This window comes from Oncorhynchus kisutch, linkage group LG11 (assembly GCF_002021735.2).
Source record: "Oncorhynchus kisutch isolate 150728-3 linkage group LG11, Okis_V2, whole genome shotgun sequence".
Lineage (NCBI taxonomy): Eukaryota > Metazoa > Chordata > Actinopteri > Salmoniformes > Salmonidae > Oncorhynchus > Oncorhynchus kisutch.
This window is the reverse complement of record NC_034184.2, coordinates 60,443,145-60,462,840: the sequence shown is the minus strand read 5'-3', so window position 1 is coordinate 60,462,840 and position 19,696 is coordinate 60,443,145. Positions and strand designations below refer to the sequence as shown.

Genomic DNA, 19,696 nt, shown 5'->3' with positions numbered 1-19,696 from the left:
TCAACTGCTTTCTATCAGCAAGCCCTGATCTCTACCTGGGCACTAATACCAACCTGCTGCTCCAATTATAGCCAACAGTAAAAAATAAAAATAAAAACGTTAAAAAAATAAATTTAAAAAACAGTTTTGCAGCCCTATGGAAAACACTGGATGACCCCTCAAATGATTTCAGACTGGTCTAGAAGCCGATACCCTCCGGACTGTGTCATAACCCAGGCCCTTAACACTGAGCCTGGGTTAGGCTTGGTTATGGGCTCTTATCCATAAATAAGAAGATTGAGTCCCAAATGGCACCATATTCCCTATATAATGCGCTATGGGACCTTGTCAAACAGGATATGGTGCCATTTGGAATGCACCGGAAGCTTTACAAGGTGATCTGTGGCTGCTCTTTAAAGCTTGGGGGATTTTCAGTTTTTCCCTGAAATCGATCTGTTTGTAGAATCAGATTGTGACTGAACGCGTGCCAGAGGATCAGCTTGAGTGCGAACACCAAGGGAGTTTGCCGCAAAACACATGCATGCACCCGCACACAAACACCCACACACACGCGCACATAAGCACGCGCACACACACGTACACTATTAATGCTTTGTTCAATGTGGACATAAGCGCCAAACGTAGGTGACTCTATATTACTTTGGGCGGTTTTAGACAAAACAGAAACGCCGTTTGTACTCGTATCCCATTGACACTCAGTAAAACATGTGGCTTTAAGATAAGATAAAAGATACTAATTGCCTTGTTGTCCTAATTAGCCTGAGAAGACCCTGTGTATTTGATCAGCGAACTGCATCTGCAGGGCAATGACATTTCAGGGGCCACAAACCAAAGAGGGTAAGGTCTGTGTTTGGGTTTCCATTAGGCTGAATAAAATGGTCTGGCATTCCTAGCAACATTCCCAGCTGTGAGAGTAGTAACTTCTCTCAAGGGTGATAATAGTTATTGGTGGTAGTGGAAATTTACAACTTTATAAAAGAGTGGATGGATATTGAACATTCCAACTGTTTTGTCTAATATCCTATAAATACTACTTGAAGTGAGAAAGAATGCACACAAAAAAATGCAGTGCACTGTCTAATGTCCCAGGTTGGTCCAGTGATGTTGGTTGAGCCCCCTCCGCAGCCCCTTTGAAATGGTCTTTAATGAGTACCAGATTTTTCACCCAGAGGACGCGATCGCCATCAAGCCAGTAATCTAATCTCATCTCCTGCTAGCAGCTCCACAAGGGTCCCAGAGTTCGCGCTGAAAGGCATCCTCACCTTTTCCCCTTTAAGGAGTGCGAGGAGTGTGGTGGGGGGGGGGGGGGGGGGGGATCGGACAGATGTAGAACACACGTGGTTTGCTGCTAGAACTGGGCTCCAGACGCGGGACTTCCTTTGGCTTTGACATTTTTGTGGGTTTGTGATTGTGGCAGGCGCAGCGTACTGGAAAGAAGACATCAACAACCTAACACTATAGCCACGGGTGCATTTTACAGAGCTACACAAAATATTACGAATACGTGAACTTTTACATTTCTCTCCAACGCACGCTACATATTTTATTCAACTATGTATGCAAATAACGGAACAATGACATTCTAACGGGATGTTCGGGATGAACAAATAGCCTAACGGAGCGGTTCGTGCGCAATCATTACATTTTGCAGTTGGGGGAGCTGAACTTTTTGTGTACACGTTTAGTTTTCTGTTCTCAAAGCAACTAATTCAACTCTGCCCGGTTGGACGGAACTTTGAGATGCGCTAAAAGTGACATAGAGACTCTCATCTCTTCTACACTCCTAACAGATTTATATAACGCCATGAAAGGTACAGTATGTGTTATGCACAGTTATGTTCATCTTAAAATTGAGTTTTGAGAAGTTTGAAGTCGTAGCTAAACTATGATTTCGATGAATTCACGGTTTTCTGTATATGTGTGCGTGCGTGCTTATTTGTGCGTTGGGCTGTGTGTTGCACATCTGGATGAGATTAAGAGCCTGTGGTGTGGAGTTCAACTGCGTTGGGAAATGACTTGGCCTTTCTCCGCCAGTCGCATCATTCTCTATAGTTGGACAATGAGATAGTGACTGTCTTTGTTTGATAATTTGGTCCTTGGTGATATGCCAGATGAGAGTGGTATGATAGCAGTGATATTTTTGGTCTAGGCTGCAGTAATATTACTCAAGTGAAATTTGAACCATATTTTATGCATGGAAGTGTATTGCGTATTTGATTTTTTTGTGTGTTTTACACGGATCTGTCATTTTCTCCTTATAAATCGATGTATTCCGTTATATAGTTATGTTGTAGTTATGTTAACTCCCCTGCGAAACACCGTTTTGTTATCTTACCTGTGCGAAATCAAACGTAACACCATAGATGGTAGTACTCAGATAGATGTGTCTCTCAAATTCAAAAGTGATCAGGGAACAATATCACTAACAATTGCTGTAAGTTTCCAGCGAAAGATGTACATAGTTCCTACTGTAAATCTATATTACAGTACAGTACTGTAAAGAGCAATGCATTATGGGGACAAAATTTGTGCAATATGCTGAAATTGCTCCGCCATTTCTTGGTTGCTAAAATTTGGTTAATTTCAATTGATGTGACAAAACAAATATAGTGTAGAGAATCGTTGTACCATCTAAACCGCTGTGGAATATATTTTTAATAACTAAAAATATTGTATTTTCAGCTGTTTGAAGCTGGTGTACTAAACCGAAAGTAACTTAAGAACGGGAAGCAAAGAAATAGTGCACATAGAACAGATCTACCACTTCTTAAACTTGCTTTTAATGCAAATTACATATCTATAACTCACATTTTTATTTGAATTCGGTCAGGTCACCCAAAAAAAGTTCCATATTGCAGCTTTAACCATAAAGTACTGTATTGCTGTGTTGTTGTATATTTTTTTGCAGCATTCTTTAAATTATGGTAAAGTTTTGGGATAAATGTTGTGGGAGGGGAATGAATCGCTAGCTCCACATATTTTGGCGTGACTTGTAAGTGGCTCTACGGTATTTGGTGCATCCGTTAGTGAGAATGCTGTAGCAATTGAACTGATATGTGGGTGAAGTTCCCTAATCATTTCATGTGTAAAGGGGACAGATGAGAGTGGCAGCAAGTCTTAAACCTTTACTGGTTTAGTTTTTTGCCAAGTCCTTTTGGTCTGCTTGGCGCTGTAGTCACAGCCACTTTGGAAGTCTTTGCAAGCGATATAAAACACCAAATATTCATAAATATTCTGTACTATATAAATGCCTAGCAGTCAACCTGTTTGCACCAGTCCCGTGTAATTACAGTAAAATACCAATATTACAATTACAGTAGCATTTACTCTCATACAGTATAGTTGTCACGGGTGTCGTTGGAAGTAGACCAAGGTGCAGCGTGGTGAGCGCACATTTTATTTGTATTTTAAAATGTCGCCAACAAAACAACAAACGAAAGAAACAACCGTGAAGCTTAACAGGGCTAAGTACCACAAACAAAGTTAACTACCCACACTGAAAGGAGGGAAAAGGGCTACCTAAGTATGATTCCCAATCAGAGACAACGATAGACAGCTGTCCCTGCCAACACATAGAAACACAAATCATAGAAATAAAGGACAGAAAATGCCCACCCAAATCACACCCTGACCAAACCAAAAAGAGACATAAAAAAGGCTCTCTAAGGTCAGGGCGTGACAATAGTAGGTACATTTTTAAGTATTGTACTGTATCGTTGCTCGGATATTACAGTTGCTCGGACATTACAGTAACTTCAAGTTACTGTGAATATTACAGTAACGTACTTTGCACTAGCCAGAGATGGGCAAAGATACATCAAAAGGTACCTTGTTACAAATACAAAATACCTTGAAGACCAATGTATCCTTAACTACAACAACATTCTCAGTAACTTTTTACTTGCTATTATTGTGATAGGTTATTTATTTCATCAACGTCATTTAGCAGACACTCTTATCCAGAGTGACTTACAGTCAGTGCATTGAACTAAGGAAGATCAACAAGAACATATCACAATCATGGCAAGTAAAAAGATGATGTTACCATTACCGAAAATGTTGTTGTCGTTAAGCGAGCACCTTGTAAGTTTTTTTTTTGTATTAGAAAATACAGGTATTCAATATAGGTATTGAAAATATGGAAATACCTATATCAAATACATGTAACAGAAATACTGCCTATCATTGGCCCTAGCTGCCTGGGCTGTAAATCTGCAACAGTTTACTAACCACTGTGCTTCCAGTAAAGCACTGTAAATTTGAGAAATACAGCATGCTGCTGTAGTTAGGTGGTCCAGTAATATGCTGTAAATTTGTGTTTCAGTAAAGGTCATGTAAATCTACAGTAATTTACTGGTTCCTGTGCTGCTAGTAATTTACTGTACATTTACAATAACCTACTAGCTACTGTGCTGCCAGTAATTTATTGTAAAACAAAATACAGGAAATGTCTTAGTGTAGAACATTTCATATGTCCATTTTGGACCTCTCTTGCATCCCAAATGGCGCCCTATTCTCTATGTAGTGTACTACCACCCTCCTCAACCTCCTTCTCCCCTCCCCCTCACACTGCCCCCAGTCAAAACTGCATCTCTCTCTCTCCAACATCTGCTAGCCATTGTCAGTGATGTCCTTATCTTTCTGCAGCCTCCCTGCGCTGGCTTCTAGTGTAAGTGGAGTGCAGTGTAGTGTGGCAAAGTGTAATTAGGGTTTAAAGTCAACAACCCAGAGAAACCGCAGCTTGTGGCTTTTACAGGCCTGAGTCCTCCTGTCTCCTTTCCACATAGAAAGAGGCTCTTGATGGGGAGTTATAGCCTCTATAACATACCACGATGATAAAGCTATGTGCTGAGTAAGGCCTATATATTCGCCCCCCAGAGAGAAAGACATTTGTGTAGTGTCCTGGGCTGCAGCAAATGCCTGTTGGTGTCCTGCATCCATTTGGTTACCTAGGGTCACGTCTCAAATGGCACCCTATTCCCTTTATAGTGCACTACATTTGACTACAGCCATGTAAGCCCTGGTTAAAAGTAGTGCAGGAGAAAGGGTGCCATTGTGGACACATCCCCGGTGCTGCATAATTCTTCAGACATGCCGGAAGTATCATATTATAAACAGTCTGTGTCAGGTTGACTTTTATCACATACACTGGATTCCCTGTGAAACATGGAGTGCTAACGTGTGTACATATAACAGTCCCTCCAGGATCTTGCCATTTTTTTGTTGTGATAGTTAAGGCTGAAAATGCTTGGTTATATCACAAGGTCTCTCAACCACAGAGAACCATGGTAACAGAACAGTTACGGGGAGAACATTCGGTCCTGACCTTTGCTGAGGTGGGGTGGGGTGGGATACTCATTCCTCTGGGGAGTTGATATATTCAGAGTGTCAAATGTTTTTTGACCAGGGCCCATATACTATAGTAGTATAGGACCCTATACAGTAAGTAGGGTGCCATTTGGGATGCAATAATGCAGTGTATATGAAGGTTTATAGAGAGATATATTTAGTTGATCATTCAATACACAATACAACCACATCATAACGCATTTAAAATCATTGAGGATGACACAAAAAAAGTCAAAACGTATTTCCATTATGGTAAATGTAGTGACACTTATCACCCCACGCAGTTGATTTCAGTGTGTGATGTGACTGTACCATCTTCTTGATCTATATGGTGTTTTTGTTCTGGAACCAATGGAGTATAGGCTACACGGTCCATTCGTTGCCGTGTGTGATTTCTCTCTCAGACCTCATGGTAACACACATGTCTCTGTTGTCATGCCCACAGACGATTTTGCAGACGAGGAGGAAGTACAGTCTTTTGGATACAAGAGGTTCGGTGAGTAGAGCACAACTCTCCTTACTGTCTTTACTCAATTCCCCACTGAGAGAAATATCAATCTCCCTTATCACCGTCGTGTGATACTTTGCATGCGTCTCACATGACAACTCATTCCCTAATGAAGTGCACTACCCATAGGGCTATGGTGAAAAGGAATGCATCATATAGAGAATAGGGACAGACACAAGGCAGTCTGTCTCCCAACTGCCTTTGGGTCAGGGGGGTCAGTGATGCGTTCCTGTCTGGACCGCGCAGGGTTAAAAACACAACAGCTCATTCTGGCTGACAGCGTGTCCGATCCAACCTCGCCACTGGTCCAAAAGCAGCAATCACAGACTGCTTGGGTCAGGATGTCACAACTTCATAAACACACATACACTCAAATCACTGATAGACACACACCGTGCACACTCACACTCTCAAACTCACGCGTACATACATACAGAGTAAAAGAGAGAAGAGGAAGACAGAAACACCCTTCAAGGGGGAGAGAGAGAGAGAGAGAGAGAGAAAAAAACATCACAGCAAAATCACAGTCTAACTGAACAGAGCAATCCTCAATCATGAGACATCGAGGTCGAAGGAACTGCACAACATTAAGAAATGCTATAGATGGAAGGAATGTAAGTGTAGAAATCTACCAAAAACAAATTCAATCCCTTTTAGATGACTTCCTGGACAAAATATTTCACTCTAATATGGAAGATGTAAACTTGCCGTTAGAAAGTGTAAACAGTGTATTTGACCTTTCAGCTTCCCTATCAAATAAAAAAAATTCAAGTAGACATCCTAAGAAAATGAAAAACAATGACAAAATGGTTTGATGAAGAATGAAAAATCTAAGAAAATGAGAAACCATTCTAACCAAAAACATAGAGACCCAGAAAACCTAAGTCTACACCTTCACTATGGTGAATCACTAAAACAATACAGAAATACAGTACGGAAAAAGAAGGAACAGCACGTCAGAAATCAGCTCAATGTAATTGAAGAGTCCATAGAATCTAACCACTTCTGGGAAGATTGGAACACACTAAACAAACATGAAGAGTTATCTATCCAAAACAAAGATGTGTGGATAAACCACTTCTCCAATCTTTTTGGCTCTGTAACAAAGAACAAAAAACATACATATACATGATCAATTGCAAATCTTAGAATCAGCTTTTAAAGACTACTAGAACCCACTGTATTCTCCAATTACATTGAATGAACTGGTTGACTTGATTACCATACAAGACAAACTGGCACAGAGAGCCAGGAAACACAGGGATAAATACACTGGGGAAAATAAGCGACACCTGGAGGGGGTGGAGACAATCACAGGAACAGGTGAAACAGATCAGGGCGTGACACAGTGTGCAATCACAGCAGCAAGATTTGTGACCTGTTGCCACAAGAAAAGGGCAACCAGTGAAGAACCAACACCATTGTAAATACAACACAAATTTATGTTTATTTATTTTCCCTTTTTTACTTGAACTATTTGCACATCGTTACAACACTGTACATAGTATGAGATTTGAAATGTCTTTATTCCTTTGGAACTTTTGTGTAATGTTTACCGTTAATGTTTTATTGTTTATTTATTGTTTACTTTTGTTTAGTGTCTATTTCACTTGCTTTGGCAATGTAAACATATGTTTACAATGCTAATAAAGCCCCTTGCATTGAATTTAATTGAGGGACAGAGAGAGAGAGAGAGAGAAAGAGAGAGAGAGAGAGAGAAAGAGAGAGAGAGAGAGAGAAAGAGAGAGAGAGTACTCTGCCATTGTTCTGTTGATCCAAAAAGTCTGGAGGATGATGCTTCAGTCCAGAATTAGTCATCCACACATAGTGTGACTCAGGTCCATCAGGGAGGATGGAGTGATGAAGCGATAGAGGGAGGAATGGTCCCCCATGTTTATCCCAGCACCAGTGGAGACAAACTCAGACTGTGCTAAAACACAATCTCTCTCATCAAGGTGTCACCTGAGAGGAAGCATCCTGTTTGTGTTTGTGTGAGCGCGGTGCATCGAGAGACGCCAGCCCTCCACTCATTGGATTTGTCCAAAATGGCACCCTATTCCCTATGTAGTGCACTACTCTTGGCCAGAGCCCTATGGAAGATTAAAGGGTGCCAATTTGGACACATCCGGACTAGACGAGAGCTCTCAGGGAACGAGGCCAAATAGCAAAGGCCAGTTTCGCTTTTACATTTATTTAAATGAACTCTGGACATGTGTAAGGCCTCGTAGGAGCAGAGAAGAGCCAGGCTGAGGAGAGTAGCTGCTGAACTCTGTGCAACCCAACCAGGGAGGGGATTCTGCTCTTGGCCCTGGGAGGACTATGCTAAAAGTAGTGCACTATATAGGGAATAGGGTTTCTATTTGGGACACAGGCAATGGCAGCTGTTGGCCTGGCCTACCATGCTCTTATAGGCCCGTCTCCTCACTCTGAAGCTGTTATTGTACAAAATAACTATTTGCATGATGATCATTAAGTGCAGTGCTTGTAACTTTTAAACTATAGTGTAAATTAACCATTTATATTTCTCTATGCCTAGCTTGAGTATTAAACCCCTGAAGCCATCAGGTTCGATGGAGAGGGGTGTCTTCTAAACTGCATAGGGGAGACTCTCAACCAACATTGTATGACTTTAACCCAGAGTTTGGCCTAAAGACATAGACTTTGGTGATTCCAACTATGAGGCATGACCAAACGTGTGTGCCCCTCGAACATTACCTTCCAAAATCATGGGCTTAAATATGGAGTTGGTCGCCCTTTTGCTACTATACCAGCCTCCACTCTTTTGGGAAGGGTTTACAGTAGATGTTGGAACATTGCTGCGGGGACTTGCTTCCTTTCAGCCACAAGAGTATTAGTGAGGTCGGGCACTGATGTTGGACGATTAGGCCTCGCTCGCAGTTGGCGTTCCAATTAATCCTAAAGATGTTCGATGGGGTTGAGGTCAGGGCTCTGTGCAGGCCAGTCAAGTTCTTCCACCCCAATCTCGACAAACCATTTCTATATGGACCTCGCTTTGTGCACGGGGGCATTGCCATGCAGAAACAGTCTTGTGTGTGGCTACTCGGCCATGGAAACCCATTTTATTAAGCTTCAGACGAACAGTTCTTGTGCTGACGTTGCTTCCAGAGGCAGTTTGGAACTTGATAGTGAGTGTTGCATTTTTACACGCTATGTGGTTCTGCACTCAGTGGTCCCGTTCTGTAAGCTTGTGTGGCCTACCACTTCCCGGCTGAGCCGTTGTTGCTCCTAGATGTTTTCACTTTACAAAGGTGACATCCCATGACAGTGCCACGTTGAAAGTCTCTGAACTCTTCAGTAAGGCCATTCTACTGCCAATGTTTGTCTATGGCTGTGTGCTCGAATTTATACACCTGTCAGCAACGGGCATAGCTGAAATAGCCAAATCCACTAATTTGAAGGGGTGTCCACTTACTTTTGTATATATTGTGTGGTATACCCTGGCCTCCCAAAAATACCTCTTCCACTGTGGCACTGGTGTTGTCCTGGTGTTAAACTAAGGACATTGTCCTCAAATGGTATAGTCTGGGACGGGGGTGATTTTACAATACGATGTCTCACTGAAAGTGAAAGGGATGATTGTGAAAGTTTTTCTGTCCCTTTTGTTTACCTTGTCTCTCTCAAGTTGTTTATCAGACTTCCTCCTCCTCGAGTATGTCCTTCCGTTAAACCTCTTTTGGGGAATTCCAGTCATTTTGGGACTACAGCTGGCAGCAGTAGTCCCAGTGTTCTCATGAAATGCAGGCTGATCCGTAAGGCAGGTATTCGCAGAGCATTGAGCCAACCACCCTTTTCTACCTTTTCTCAGCATATCCAAACTCTCTCTGGACAAGATGGCTGAATTTCAGAGTGAGAGCGAGCGGAGTGAACTCAAGCTTAGCTCGGGCATTCTTTACAGCACAAAGACCTTGGGATCGTCATATTAAAAGCTAGAAGGTGTAATATCAACACACATGTCCCACTAACATTTTGTGACCACATGTTGAAATGTGTATATGTGCTTTTGGTGGAGTCTTGACACAAGTACTGACATATGTGCGGAGTCACCCAGATAACCATTGAACTCTCTTTCTCTTTTTTTCTCTGAGTGTTCGAAGAAGCTGAGCGGATATGACCTTGGGTTTATGCAAAGATACATATTCAACAGATACTCTTTTTACTGTTTCTCCTTTTGCCGTCTGTCTTTTCCACTTCTCCCTCTCACACACACGCATGGGCTGAGTGAATTCATATGGTATTCCCATCAGTCTGTCCTCTGCCAAATTGAAGCCAGCTCAAGATTGCCTCCCTAGTCCTCAAGGTTTCGGACATATTTATTTTTCTGTGGGTGGTTGACATAGGAAGGCCATTAGCTTTTCGGGCCGAACCCCCACATCTCCGTTTAAATCTGTGGATAAAGGAGGATTTGTCATGGGCCACCTTGGCCTTCAATCACCAACCTGGGCATCAATACCTTCAGATCTTCTGCTGCCAGCTACTGATGTGGATGAGTCAGCTCAGTGTGACTTTTTATTGGTGGGCTTTCATGTGTGAGTTTCCAGGTACAGGAGATTAAAGGCTGGGAACAGCCAGAGAAGAACACGTAGATAAGTAATTGTTGTAAGCAGCTGTCCCGGTGGGTGGACTCCTGGGATCTGGGGCTTGAGGTCTGAGGTCTAGGTTTGAGGGTTTCTCTTGAAACAAGTCCCAAATGACACCCTATCCCCTAGTGCACCGTGAAGGAAATAGGGTGCCATTTGGGATGAAGACTTCTTCTTCTACCACACATCTGGGTTTCTGGAGTCCTCGCCAGGCGTCCTGCGGACGGCGTGAAATCCAGAGTGTGCTGATCAGTTTCCTGCACTTGTTATGGTTTCACTCCCCGTCGGCACGGCCTGGTACATTCCAGGAGAGCGGTGCGGCGGTGGTGCTGGAGTCAGTGCCCGGGCCCAGCTGTGTCAGCAGCAGCAGTACACCAGCCGTACTGGTGGTTTCACTCCAACGGGACGCACCACACGCAACCGTCCCCTACCCAGCCTCACCCCTTCTCTGACTCCCCCTCTTCCTATCCTCACCATCTCATCTCACTAGTGTCCCTGCCCCACGCGTGGTGAAGTGGGAAAATGAGTTAGTTAATATCGAAGGACATTGACGTGGAATGAGGCATAGCGTGCCACTGAATCTTTCCCACTGACCCCAATGGATTAAGCTGCGTCATCAATCTGCCGGTGCTATGCAGTGGTAGGCAGCACTATGAAGGGGTGGAATGCACTTTTATGTGGTTTTAGTCTCTTACTGAAGTTCAATCAATCAAATGTATTTCTAAAGCCCTTTTCACATCAGAAGTTGTGGCGTTGCAGTATAACTCCCCTGTCCCCATATTGCTCTCTCTGTTGAAAGCCTATGGTTGGTTTTGATGACCCTTTATTGTTGAAGGAATGCCATAAATGTTCTTGCCACGCCCTCTGCCTTCAAGGGGTTCATTTGTGCCATAGGGGACAGAGGGAGTCCCCCAGACTCTTAGGTTGTTACTCTTTCAACATGTTCACATCTCTCTTCGTCTCTGTTTTTCCCTCTCTTTTAATGTGCATGCTTTTGGCCCATAATACATTTTGATTGTCCTTTGGTTGTGTTCAGACAGTTTGGAGATGGCTTAATTACATTTACGCTCATTGCATAAGTAAAATATTCCATGGCCATGCCCACATTGACACTTCCTATGAGAAATATTTTTAATTCTCAGTGAATGTCAAATCAAATCCAATCAAATTGTATTTGTCACATGCGCCGAATACAACAGGTGTAGACCTGGCAGTGAAATTCTTACTTACAAGCCCTAACCAACCATGCAGTTTTAAGAAAATACCACAACAAAAAAGTAAGAGATAAGAATAACAAATAAAGAGCAGCAGTAAATATATAGGGGGTACCGGTACAGAGTCAATGTGTCAATGGGGGCGACCAGTGTTGAGGAAATGTAGGTAGAGTTATTAAAGTGGTTATGTATAGATAATAACAGAGAGTACGAGCAGCGTGGAGGGGGGGGGGGGGCAATACTCTTCTAGAATGAGGTAAAAACAATGATGAGGATAACTCTTTGACATAGCGAGAACCAACAGAGCGAAAGAGATGAACGAGAGCCAGGCCAATGTTTCGATTGGCTAGCTCGTGGTCAAACCCTACTAGTAATTACACACATCTTAAAATATGTTTTAAACCAACCGCTTCACATTGCATACATTTTGCATAGTCAGACTCTGAGTCTCTGAAACCAGAAAACTAAGACACAGGATTGACCTGAGAGGCCAAAACTACACACTTAACCTGACCTGACCGGGTGACCACGTGACTGCGTACGTACGGTCATCCACCTGTGCACCTCCTGCTAAGTCGTGGTGAAAGCAGGGAGAGATGGGAAGGGAAAGCACTTATGGAAGTCACCCAGGGACACGGCTACAAACCTGAGGCTCAACCTTGTAAAACCTTCCTGCAGGCCAGAGAGAAAAGAGAGGGAGAAGAGAATGAGAGAACAGAAGAAAGAAGGAGAGAAAAAAAGAGAAAGAGGAGAGAGAGTGCCAGTGGATGAAGAATGAGTAAGAAAGAGAGAAGGAAGGAGAGAGAAAGAGAAACGGAGGGAATGTTTAGTTAGCGGAGGGGGGTGGAAAACCATAAATCTCGAGCTGAAAGACTGAAGCATAAAATGTAAAACCAGTCGTTAGAGAGAACAGGACAAGTTCTTAATTCCACATCTCCGGCTAAGTGCAAAAATATTCAAGGTTGTCCTACGTATTCCTTTCTCTGTCCAGGGAACAGACTGGTCACACTGAGAGAATAAACCAATACGAGTAAGAAGCTGAGGCTGAGGCCCTCATGGAGCCACTGTCAGAATGTATACAAGGACGTATCTGCTCTGGTAAAGGAGAATCCTACACCCGTAGAGAGACAGAGGGATGGGAGAGAGAAAGAAGCATGGGGGGGATGACAGAGGGATGGGGAGAGAGATAACATTGATGGGGAGTATGAGCAAGAAGAACAAAAGGTGTTGAGAGGGAGTGGGGGGGCTCAACCCGGGAGAGAGGAAGGGAGTGAAAATGAAGAGTGAAGACAAGTTGAAGGAAAACAGGGCTGATGAAAGACAGGAGCAGGAAGGGAAAAGGGAGCTCTTTGTGGGGAGATAAGAATGTCTAATATCTAGTGTGTGTGTGTGTGTGTGTGTGTGTGTGTGTGTGTGTGTGTGTGTGTGTGTGTGTGTGTGTGTGTGTGTGTGTGTGTGTGTGTGTGTGTGTGTGTGTGTGTGTGTGTGTGTGTGAGTGTGTATTTGTGTGCGTGTATGTGTGTATGTGTGTGAAGGAGTGAGTGTTCTTCCCTACTTGGGGAGATTCAGCCGAACATGGTGTTTATGTTGATATGAAGCAATGACCTGCAGATCATTTGTCCAGTCACATGTTGCAAACTCTTATACACCGTTCTTACATTTCTAATGCTAAGCTGTGATGTGTAGCTACATTGATATGGACAGAGATGTGTTGATGATTTCCCTTCAATGGCTAAATAGCATTAAAGCGACTTATGTTTATAATGTCTTTATCATCCTTTTTTATTATCTTTCATGACATACTTTGGCTTTCCTTCTCACGCATTCACGTTCTCCCTCAGACAGACACGCTCTCCAGACAGTCATAACTTGCTCCTATCGATTTGGAATCTCCCAGAACGATCGGAACCAGGCACGAGTGCCAAGTGAGAAATGGCCTAATATCATAAAGGACATTAATCTTTTCTTTCCAGAGAGACCTCCACCCATGGGCTCATCACCAAATCAGAGGCTGCATCTGAAAGGGTTCCCTATTCCCTATATAGTGCACTACTTTTGACCACAGCCCTATGTGCCCTGGTCAAAAGTCGTGCACTACACACGGAGTAGTGTGCCACTTGGGACAGAGCCTTCATACCAAAACAGCGATCAAAATATTTTAGGTAGAAGACAACAGTGAGTAGAAAAACAGATTTCTTGGGTCCAGAGACTATCAATTTTGGCAAAAACAAGGTTGAAAGGTTTTCATAGATTTGGCACCCTTTGTCTCCTGTACAACCAAAATGGCCACCAAAAGCATTAGAATAAGCTTATCTTTTGCTCCTTCAGCAGAATTAAGGAGTAGGTGGTGTTAATTGAGGCGTCAAAGTGAAGATTTGAAATTTAGGGAGAACAATGATGTTTTTGCCAGAGTAACACATTAAGCTGATGCTTAAACCTGATTTAAATTGAATTTGGTAATCCAGAGTGTCAGTGACTCTGGCTCACCTGTCTGTGAGGAAAAGCAGCTTCCCCCTACACACGCACACACACGCACACACAAATACACACACAGAGACACACAGACACACACATTCATGCACGCACTGACGAACACACACACACACACAGACACACACAGCGAGACACAGGCACATGCACACATGCACGAATGCACGCACACAGACACACACGCACAAATGCAAGAACACACACCATAATATCCCCATCGTGTCCTTGGACTGACCCATGTACATAGATTTTCTTCTTTTTGAATTAGGTTCAATATTACCTCCTTTTGAGAACCATTTTAGAAGTTTTCCACGCAGGGGATCTGTATATCCCAAAATGTATTTTAAAATAACAAGTACACTCAACAAAAATATAAAGGCAACATGTGAAGTGTTGGTCCCATGTTTCATGAGCTGAAATGAAAGATCCCCGGGACAATAAAAGGCCACTCACAACACAATGCCACAGATGTCTCAAGTGTTGAGGCAGCGTGCAATTGGCATGCTGACTGCAGGAATGTCCCCCAGAGCTGTTGCCAGAGAATTTAATGGTAATTTCTCTACCATAAGCTGCCTCCAACATCATTTTAGAGAATTTGGCAGTACGTCCAATCCGGCTCACAACCGCAGACCACATGGATGGCATTGTGTGGGCGAGCGGTTTGTTGATCTCAATGTTGTGAACAGAGTGCCCCATGGTGGTGGTGAGATTATGGTATGGGCAGGCATAAGCTATGGACAATGAACACAATTGCATTTTATCAATGGCAATTTGAATGCACATAGAAACCGTGACAAGATCCTGAGGCCCATTGTAGTGCCATTTATCCGCCACCATCACCTCATGTTTCAGCATGATAATGCACGGCCCCATGTCGCAAGGATCTGTACACAATTCCTGGAAGCTGAAAATGTCCAAGTTCTTCCATGGCCTGCATACTCACCAGACATGTCACCCATTGAGCATGTTTGGGATGCTCTGTATTGATGTGTACGACAGCGTGTTTTCGCCCATATCCAGCAACTTCGCACAACCATTGAAGAGGAGTGGGACAACATTCCACAGGCGATAATCAACAACCCGATCAACTCTATGCGAAGGAGATGTGTCGCATTGCATGAGACAAATAGTGGTCACACCAGATACTGACTGGTTTTCTGATCCACACCCCTAACCTTTTAAGGTATCTCTGACCAACAGATGCATATCTGTATTCCCAGTCAGGTGAAATCCATAGATTAGGTCCTAATGAATTCATTTCAGTTGGCTGATTTCCTTATATGAACTGTAACTCAGTAAAATCTTTGAAATTGTTGCATGTTTTTGTTCAGTATAGAAGCCTATTACACTTGGCAAGCAGGCAGTCCTTTGTACTTCTACCTGCCTACTATACTGGAAGCCTACATTTTTTAACCTTTATAGGCAAGTCAGTTAAGAACAAATTCTTATTTTCAATGACAGCCTAGGAACAGTGGGTTAACTGCCTGCTGGTTACTAGTCCAACGCTCTAACCACTAGGCTACCCTGCCGCCCCAAGACATACTCTGTCTTTAAAATTATGTAATGCTGTGTGTATGTGTGTGTGTGTGTGTGTGTGTGTGTGTGTGTGTGTGTGTGTGTGTGTGTGTGTGTGTGTGTGTGTGTGTGTGTGTGTGTGTGTGTGTGTGTGTGTGTGTGTGTGTGTGAGTGGGTGCGGGTGCGCGTGCGCGGCGTGTGTGTGTGCGTGATGATGAATTTGGGGATTCTAATTTCTACTGGTTTAGTAGAAATTACCAATGCAAATCCTAAATCTGTTTTGGGAAGTTTGAAACATTAATGAAAGAAAGAAATTGACTCAGCCAGATGCCAAGATCAACTTACTGCTTCCTGGTTTAGAAAAACAGCTGAAGTGGAGAAGATGATGTATATTCTGGTCCAAATCCCAGTCAAACCCATAATGACTATCACATTCTCAGACGTGGCCAAGACTGAGACGGAGAGAATTTTGCAGTTATATTTCCTTTTTCTAAACCCAGTATACCTGTTTTTGCTTGCTCTGCATATTCCGCCACTGCAAATGCAAAGGGGTGGGTTTATGACAATGACACTAGGAAACACAATTTTCAGAATGACAGTCAACGTTTTTTTACGTGAGTTGCCTAGTGAGTTGGCATTTTTCCAAAATCACTTCTTTTATAGTATTGTGTCCTCATCTTAGTCAGATCTCTAAACATCCGGTCAGGCCTTGCCAGCTCTGTCATTGGCTGAAAAATACCACTTATGCATGTAGAACAGAGGTGCATTCAACAAGGGAAATAGTTTGTTAGCATTAGCTGTTAGGCCGTCATTGTAAATAAGAATGTGTTCTTAACTGACTTGCCTAGTTAAATAAAGGTAAAATAATAATGTTGACAAAAGAAAAGCTAACATATTCCATTTGTTTTGTATTAGCCGCGACCGTTCGCTAACGTTAGCTAACCGTCTGAGAAGATAGTGTGTGGCGAATGTGCGTGTCCAAACTGCCGCTAAATACAATCAAGTGGCCATGTAAACTTTCTATATTTAGTAGGAATAGCCAAATCGTTTTCAGTTGGACTATTCTCTAAAAAGCCACAGTAAACATTACAAAAAGTGGCTGTTTGATGTTTCACCGTAACATTTTGGAATGTTCATTAAAGTCGTTCAACTGAAATTGTTACTCTGGTGCAACATGTTCGCTGCAAACAGAGGCCTTGTTGAACTCGCCTTGTTGAGCTCTCAACTTCACAGACTTGTGAGGTCACTTCTGTTACTTATTTCTCCAAAAATGTTATCCTAAAAGGTCAGTGCCCTGACCTGTATACATAAGGCTTGGACATTGTTTTTATCACTGAAAATATTTGTTCAGAGAGTTTAGAGTGAGGAGCGTTCTCTTCAGCTCATCCTTCAACTTGTCCTCACGAATACGAAACTACCAGACTACTCCATAGTAAGTGATCTAATTTGAACACAATTTTGTCTGTTGTTGATTAGCGTGTGTTCCAGTAAGTGGTATTTACTTGGCATGAATCGCAAGCCCAGATGTCTGACAGTCAGATGTCTGTACCGGTTCCCTCGTCTCTAATAGGCTAAACCAAGGTTTTCCGGCGGAGAGCGTGCCACTCTCTAGTCTGGCGTGTGTCCCTTCCAGTCCAACTAGCTGCAGCCGATGGCTCACTGTCATGGCGACTGACAGGCCACTCCCCCACATCCAGCCACAGATGTGGTAGGCCACCCAGAGAGAACTCCATCAAACTCCATCACCCACGATGCACCAACGCAGACAGGAGATGGCTTCTATTGTTACAGCCCTCAGAATGCAGCCCATGACTTTCACGGCTGCGCCTGTTTTCTTTTGCATGTTGATCTGTTGATGTTGGACGTTTCTAAGATTTTGGAAGGAAAACATACATTTTGGTTAAATATCATCGTCCATGTGGTTTTCTCTCATTCAAATGTGTCCATGTGGAATTGCGCTCTTGCTTTCAACTCACAGAAGTTATCCTAATCTCACTTTTATTTTTTATTTTTTTATCTTTCACTTGTAGTTTTTGTCCAACTGAAAGCTGGCCTTCAAATGGACCGTTTTTTTGTCTCTTTAGTAACAGTTTAATACCACTAACATTCCATTGAGTGAATCTTCCTTCCTTACATTAACTTTGAGACTGACACACAACTTCTCTCTGCTTTGTGTACTGACTGTAACGAAGATTTTAAAAATGGTTTTACTCTGTTTATTAAGTTTTACACACAAACACAGAGACTTACAAGACAAGACAAAGCAAAATAAATAATATACTCAACTAGAAAAAATACAAATAATACATTTTTAAAAATTGCTTTAAAGATACCATACTTTAGACAAGTTAAACACACCAGGCAGAAGGCTACAAAGAGTAAAGGGCAATCTATAGTTCAGGGACAGAGCAAACACCTCACCATTGTTGCTGTAAACAGTCAAGGGATAGGGGTGGAGAAATGCAACCACTCACAGACAGTCATGGCCACAGACCGACCATCCACTGGACCAAAAATAAAAAGTTTACAATGCTTTAAAATAAAAAAAAATGAATAATAATCATTTTATGTAGGCGTGAACAAAATGTTTAAAAAAACAACGAACAAAAAAACAAGCTCACACTTCAGTCTCTGCCCGGGCAAGATGAACAAGGCATCCGCAGGTCACAATCAATAAACACATCAACCTTAATGCACCCCAGACAAAACACAAAGAAAAGCTCATCCAACCCTTAAGTCACAGGGGTGTCAAATACAGACTTATTTTTGGTTTTAATAGGAGTGCCATCAGAGAATGGACTGTTTGAAGTAAGACCGGAATGGAGCCCAAGCCTCATTAAACAGTTTGGGGTTCCCCCATGAATTGAATTGAATTTTTTCTAGTTTCAGAGAACACAACACATCTCTCACCCAATATTTATAAGATGGGGGAGCTGCCATCTTCCAGTTCTGTAGTATTAGCCTTCTAGCTAAAAGAGTTGTATAAGCAACAGTGTCTGACTGGATTCTTGATAGGGGGGTACCTATGGGCAGTACTCCAAAAAGGGCTGTAAGGGGAGACGGATCTATAACAGTGTCATATATATCAGAGAAACATTTAAATATGAATTCCCAGAAACCTGACAGTTTATGACAGCCCCAAAACATATGCAACAGTGTGGCTGGTTCCACTTTACATCTGACACAGGTAGGATCAAAATCAGAGAATATTCTTCCAAGTTTGGCCCCCGACCAGTGGATACGGTGAACCACCTTGAATTGAATGAGGCTGTGTCTAGCGCTAAAAGATGACGAATGCACCCTGTGCAGCACAGATTCCCAGGAGTCTTCCCCAAGTTCCTCCCCCAAATCCTTTTCCCATCGAGTCTTTAAAGGCACCAAAGAAGGGTTCTGTAAGTCATGAATGATTGCATATACATCTGAAATTGCACCCCTAGGAAGCTTGTTCAGCTCCAAGATGCTCTCTATAGCTGTATTCGCAGGCCTATGGGGAAATGCAGGTGTGTTAGCTCTGACAAAGTTCCTAGTCTGGAGATAGTGGAAAAAGTGGGATTGGGGGAGGTTGAACTTTTCCTGCAACTGAGCAAAAGAGGCAAATGTATCGTCAAATAATATTTGGGCTAGTGAGGAGAGGCCTAGTGAGTGCCAGATGTCAAAAGTCCCATCATTCAAAGATGGAGGAAATAAAATGTTCTGATTGATTGGGCCTGATAGAGAAAAGCCTCGGAGGCTGAAGGCTAAACGGAACTGATTCCAAATTTTAAGGGACTGCTTTACAATTGGGTTGACACACCTTTTGCCAAGAGACACTGGGAGAGACGAGCACAGCACAGAGGAAAGTGCAGCAGGTTTACACGATTCAGGCTCCATCTGGACCCAGAGTGGTCTAGGGCCAGTAGGATCAGTCTGCAGCCAGTACAGAAGGGCTCAGAAATTTGCAGCCCAATAGTATGTCTGAAAATTTGGTAGAGCTAAACCCTCCAATGACTTAGGCTTCTGTAAATGTTTTCTACCAATCCGTG

General features: G+C 42.8%; 1 protein-coding gene across 2 annotated transcripts in view; it reads left to right on the top strand.

Annotated features, from left to right (window-relative positions):
• The first annotated feature begins 1,324 nt into the window (after positions 1–1,324).
• Positions 1,325–19,696, top strand: part of LOC109899490 (collectin-12) — a 59,305-nt gene continuing 40,933 nt past the window's right edge. Inside the window, exons 1-2 of one of the 2 annotated variants that reach the window (XM_020494778.2) lie at positions 1,325–1,811; positions 5,795–5,845. In XM_020494778.2, coding sequence (XP_020350367.1) covers positions 1,805–1,811; positions 5,795–5,845 — 58 coding nt within the window. In that variant the 5' untranslated portion in view covers positions 1,325–1,804. Of the gene's footprint in view, positions 1,812–5,784; positions 5,846–19,696 lie in introns of those variants that run through there. The other variant, XM_031835993.1, reaches the window with a different exon arrangement.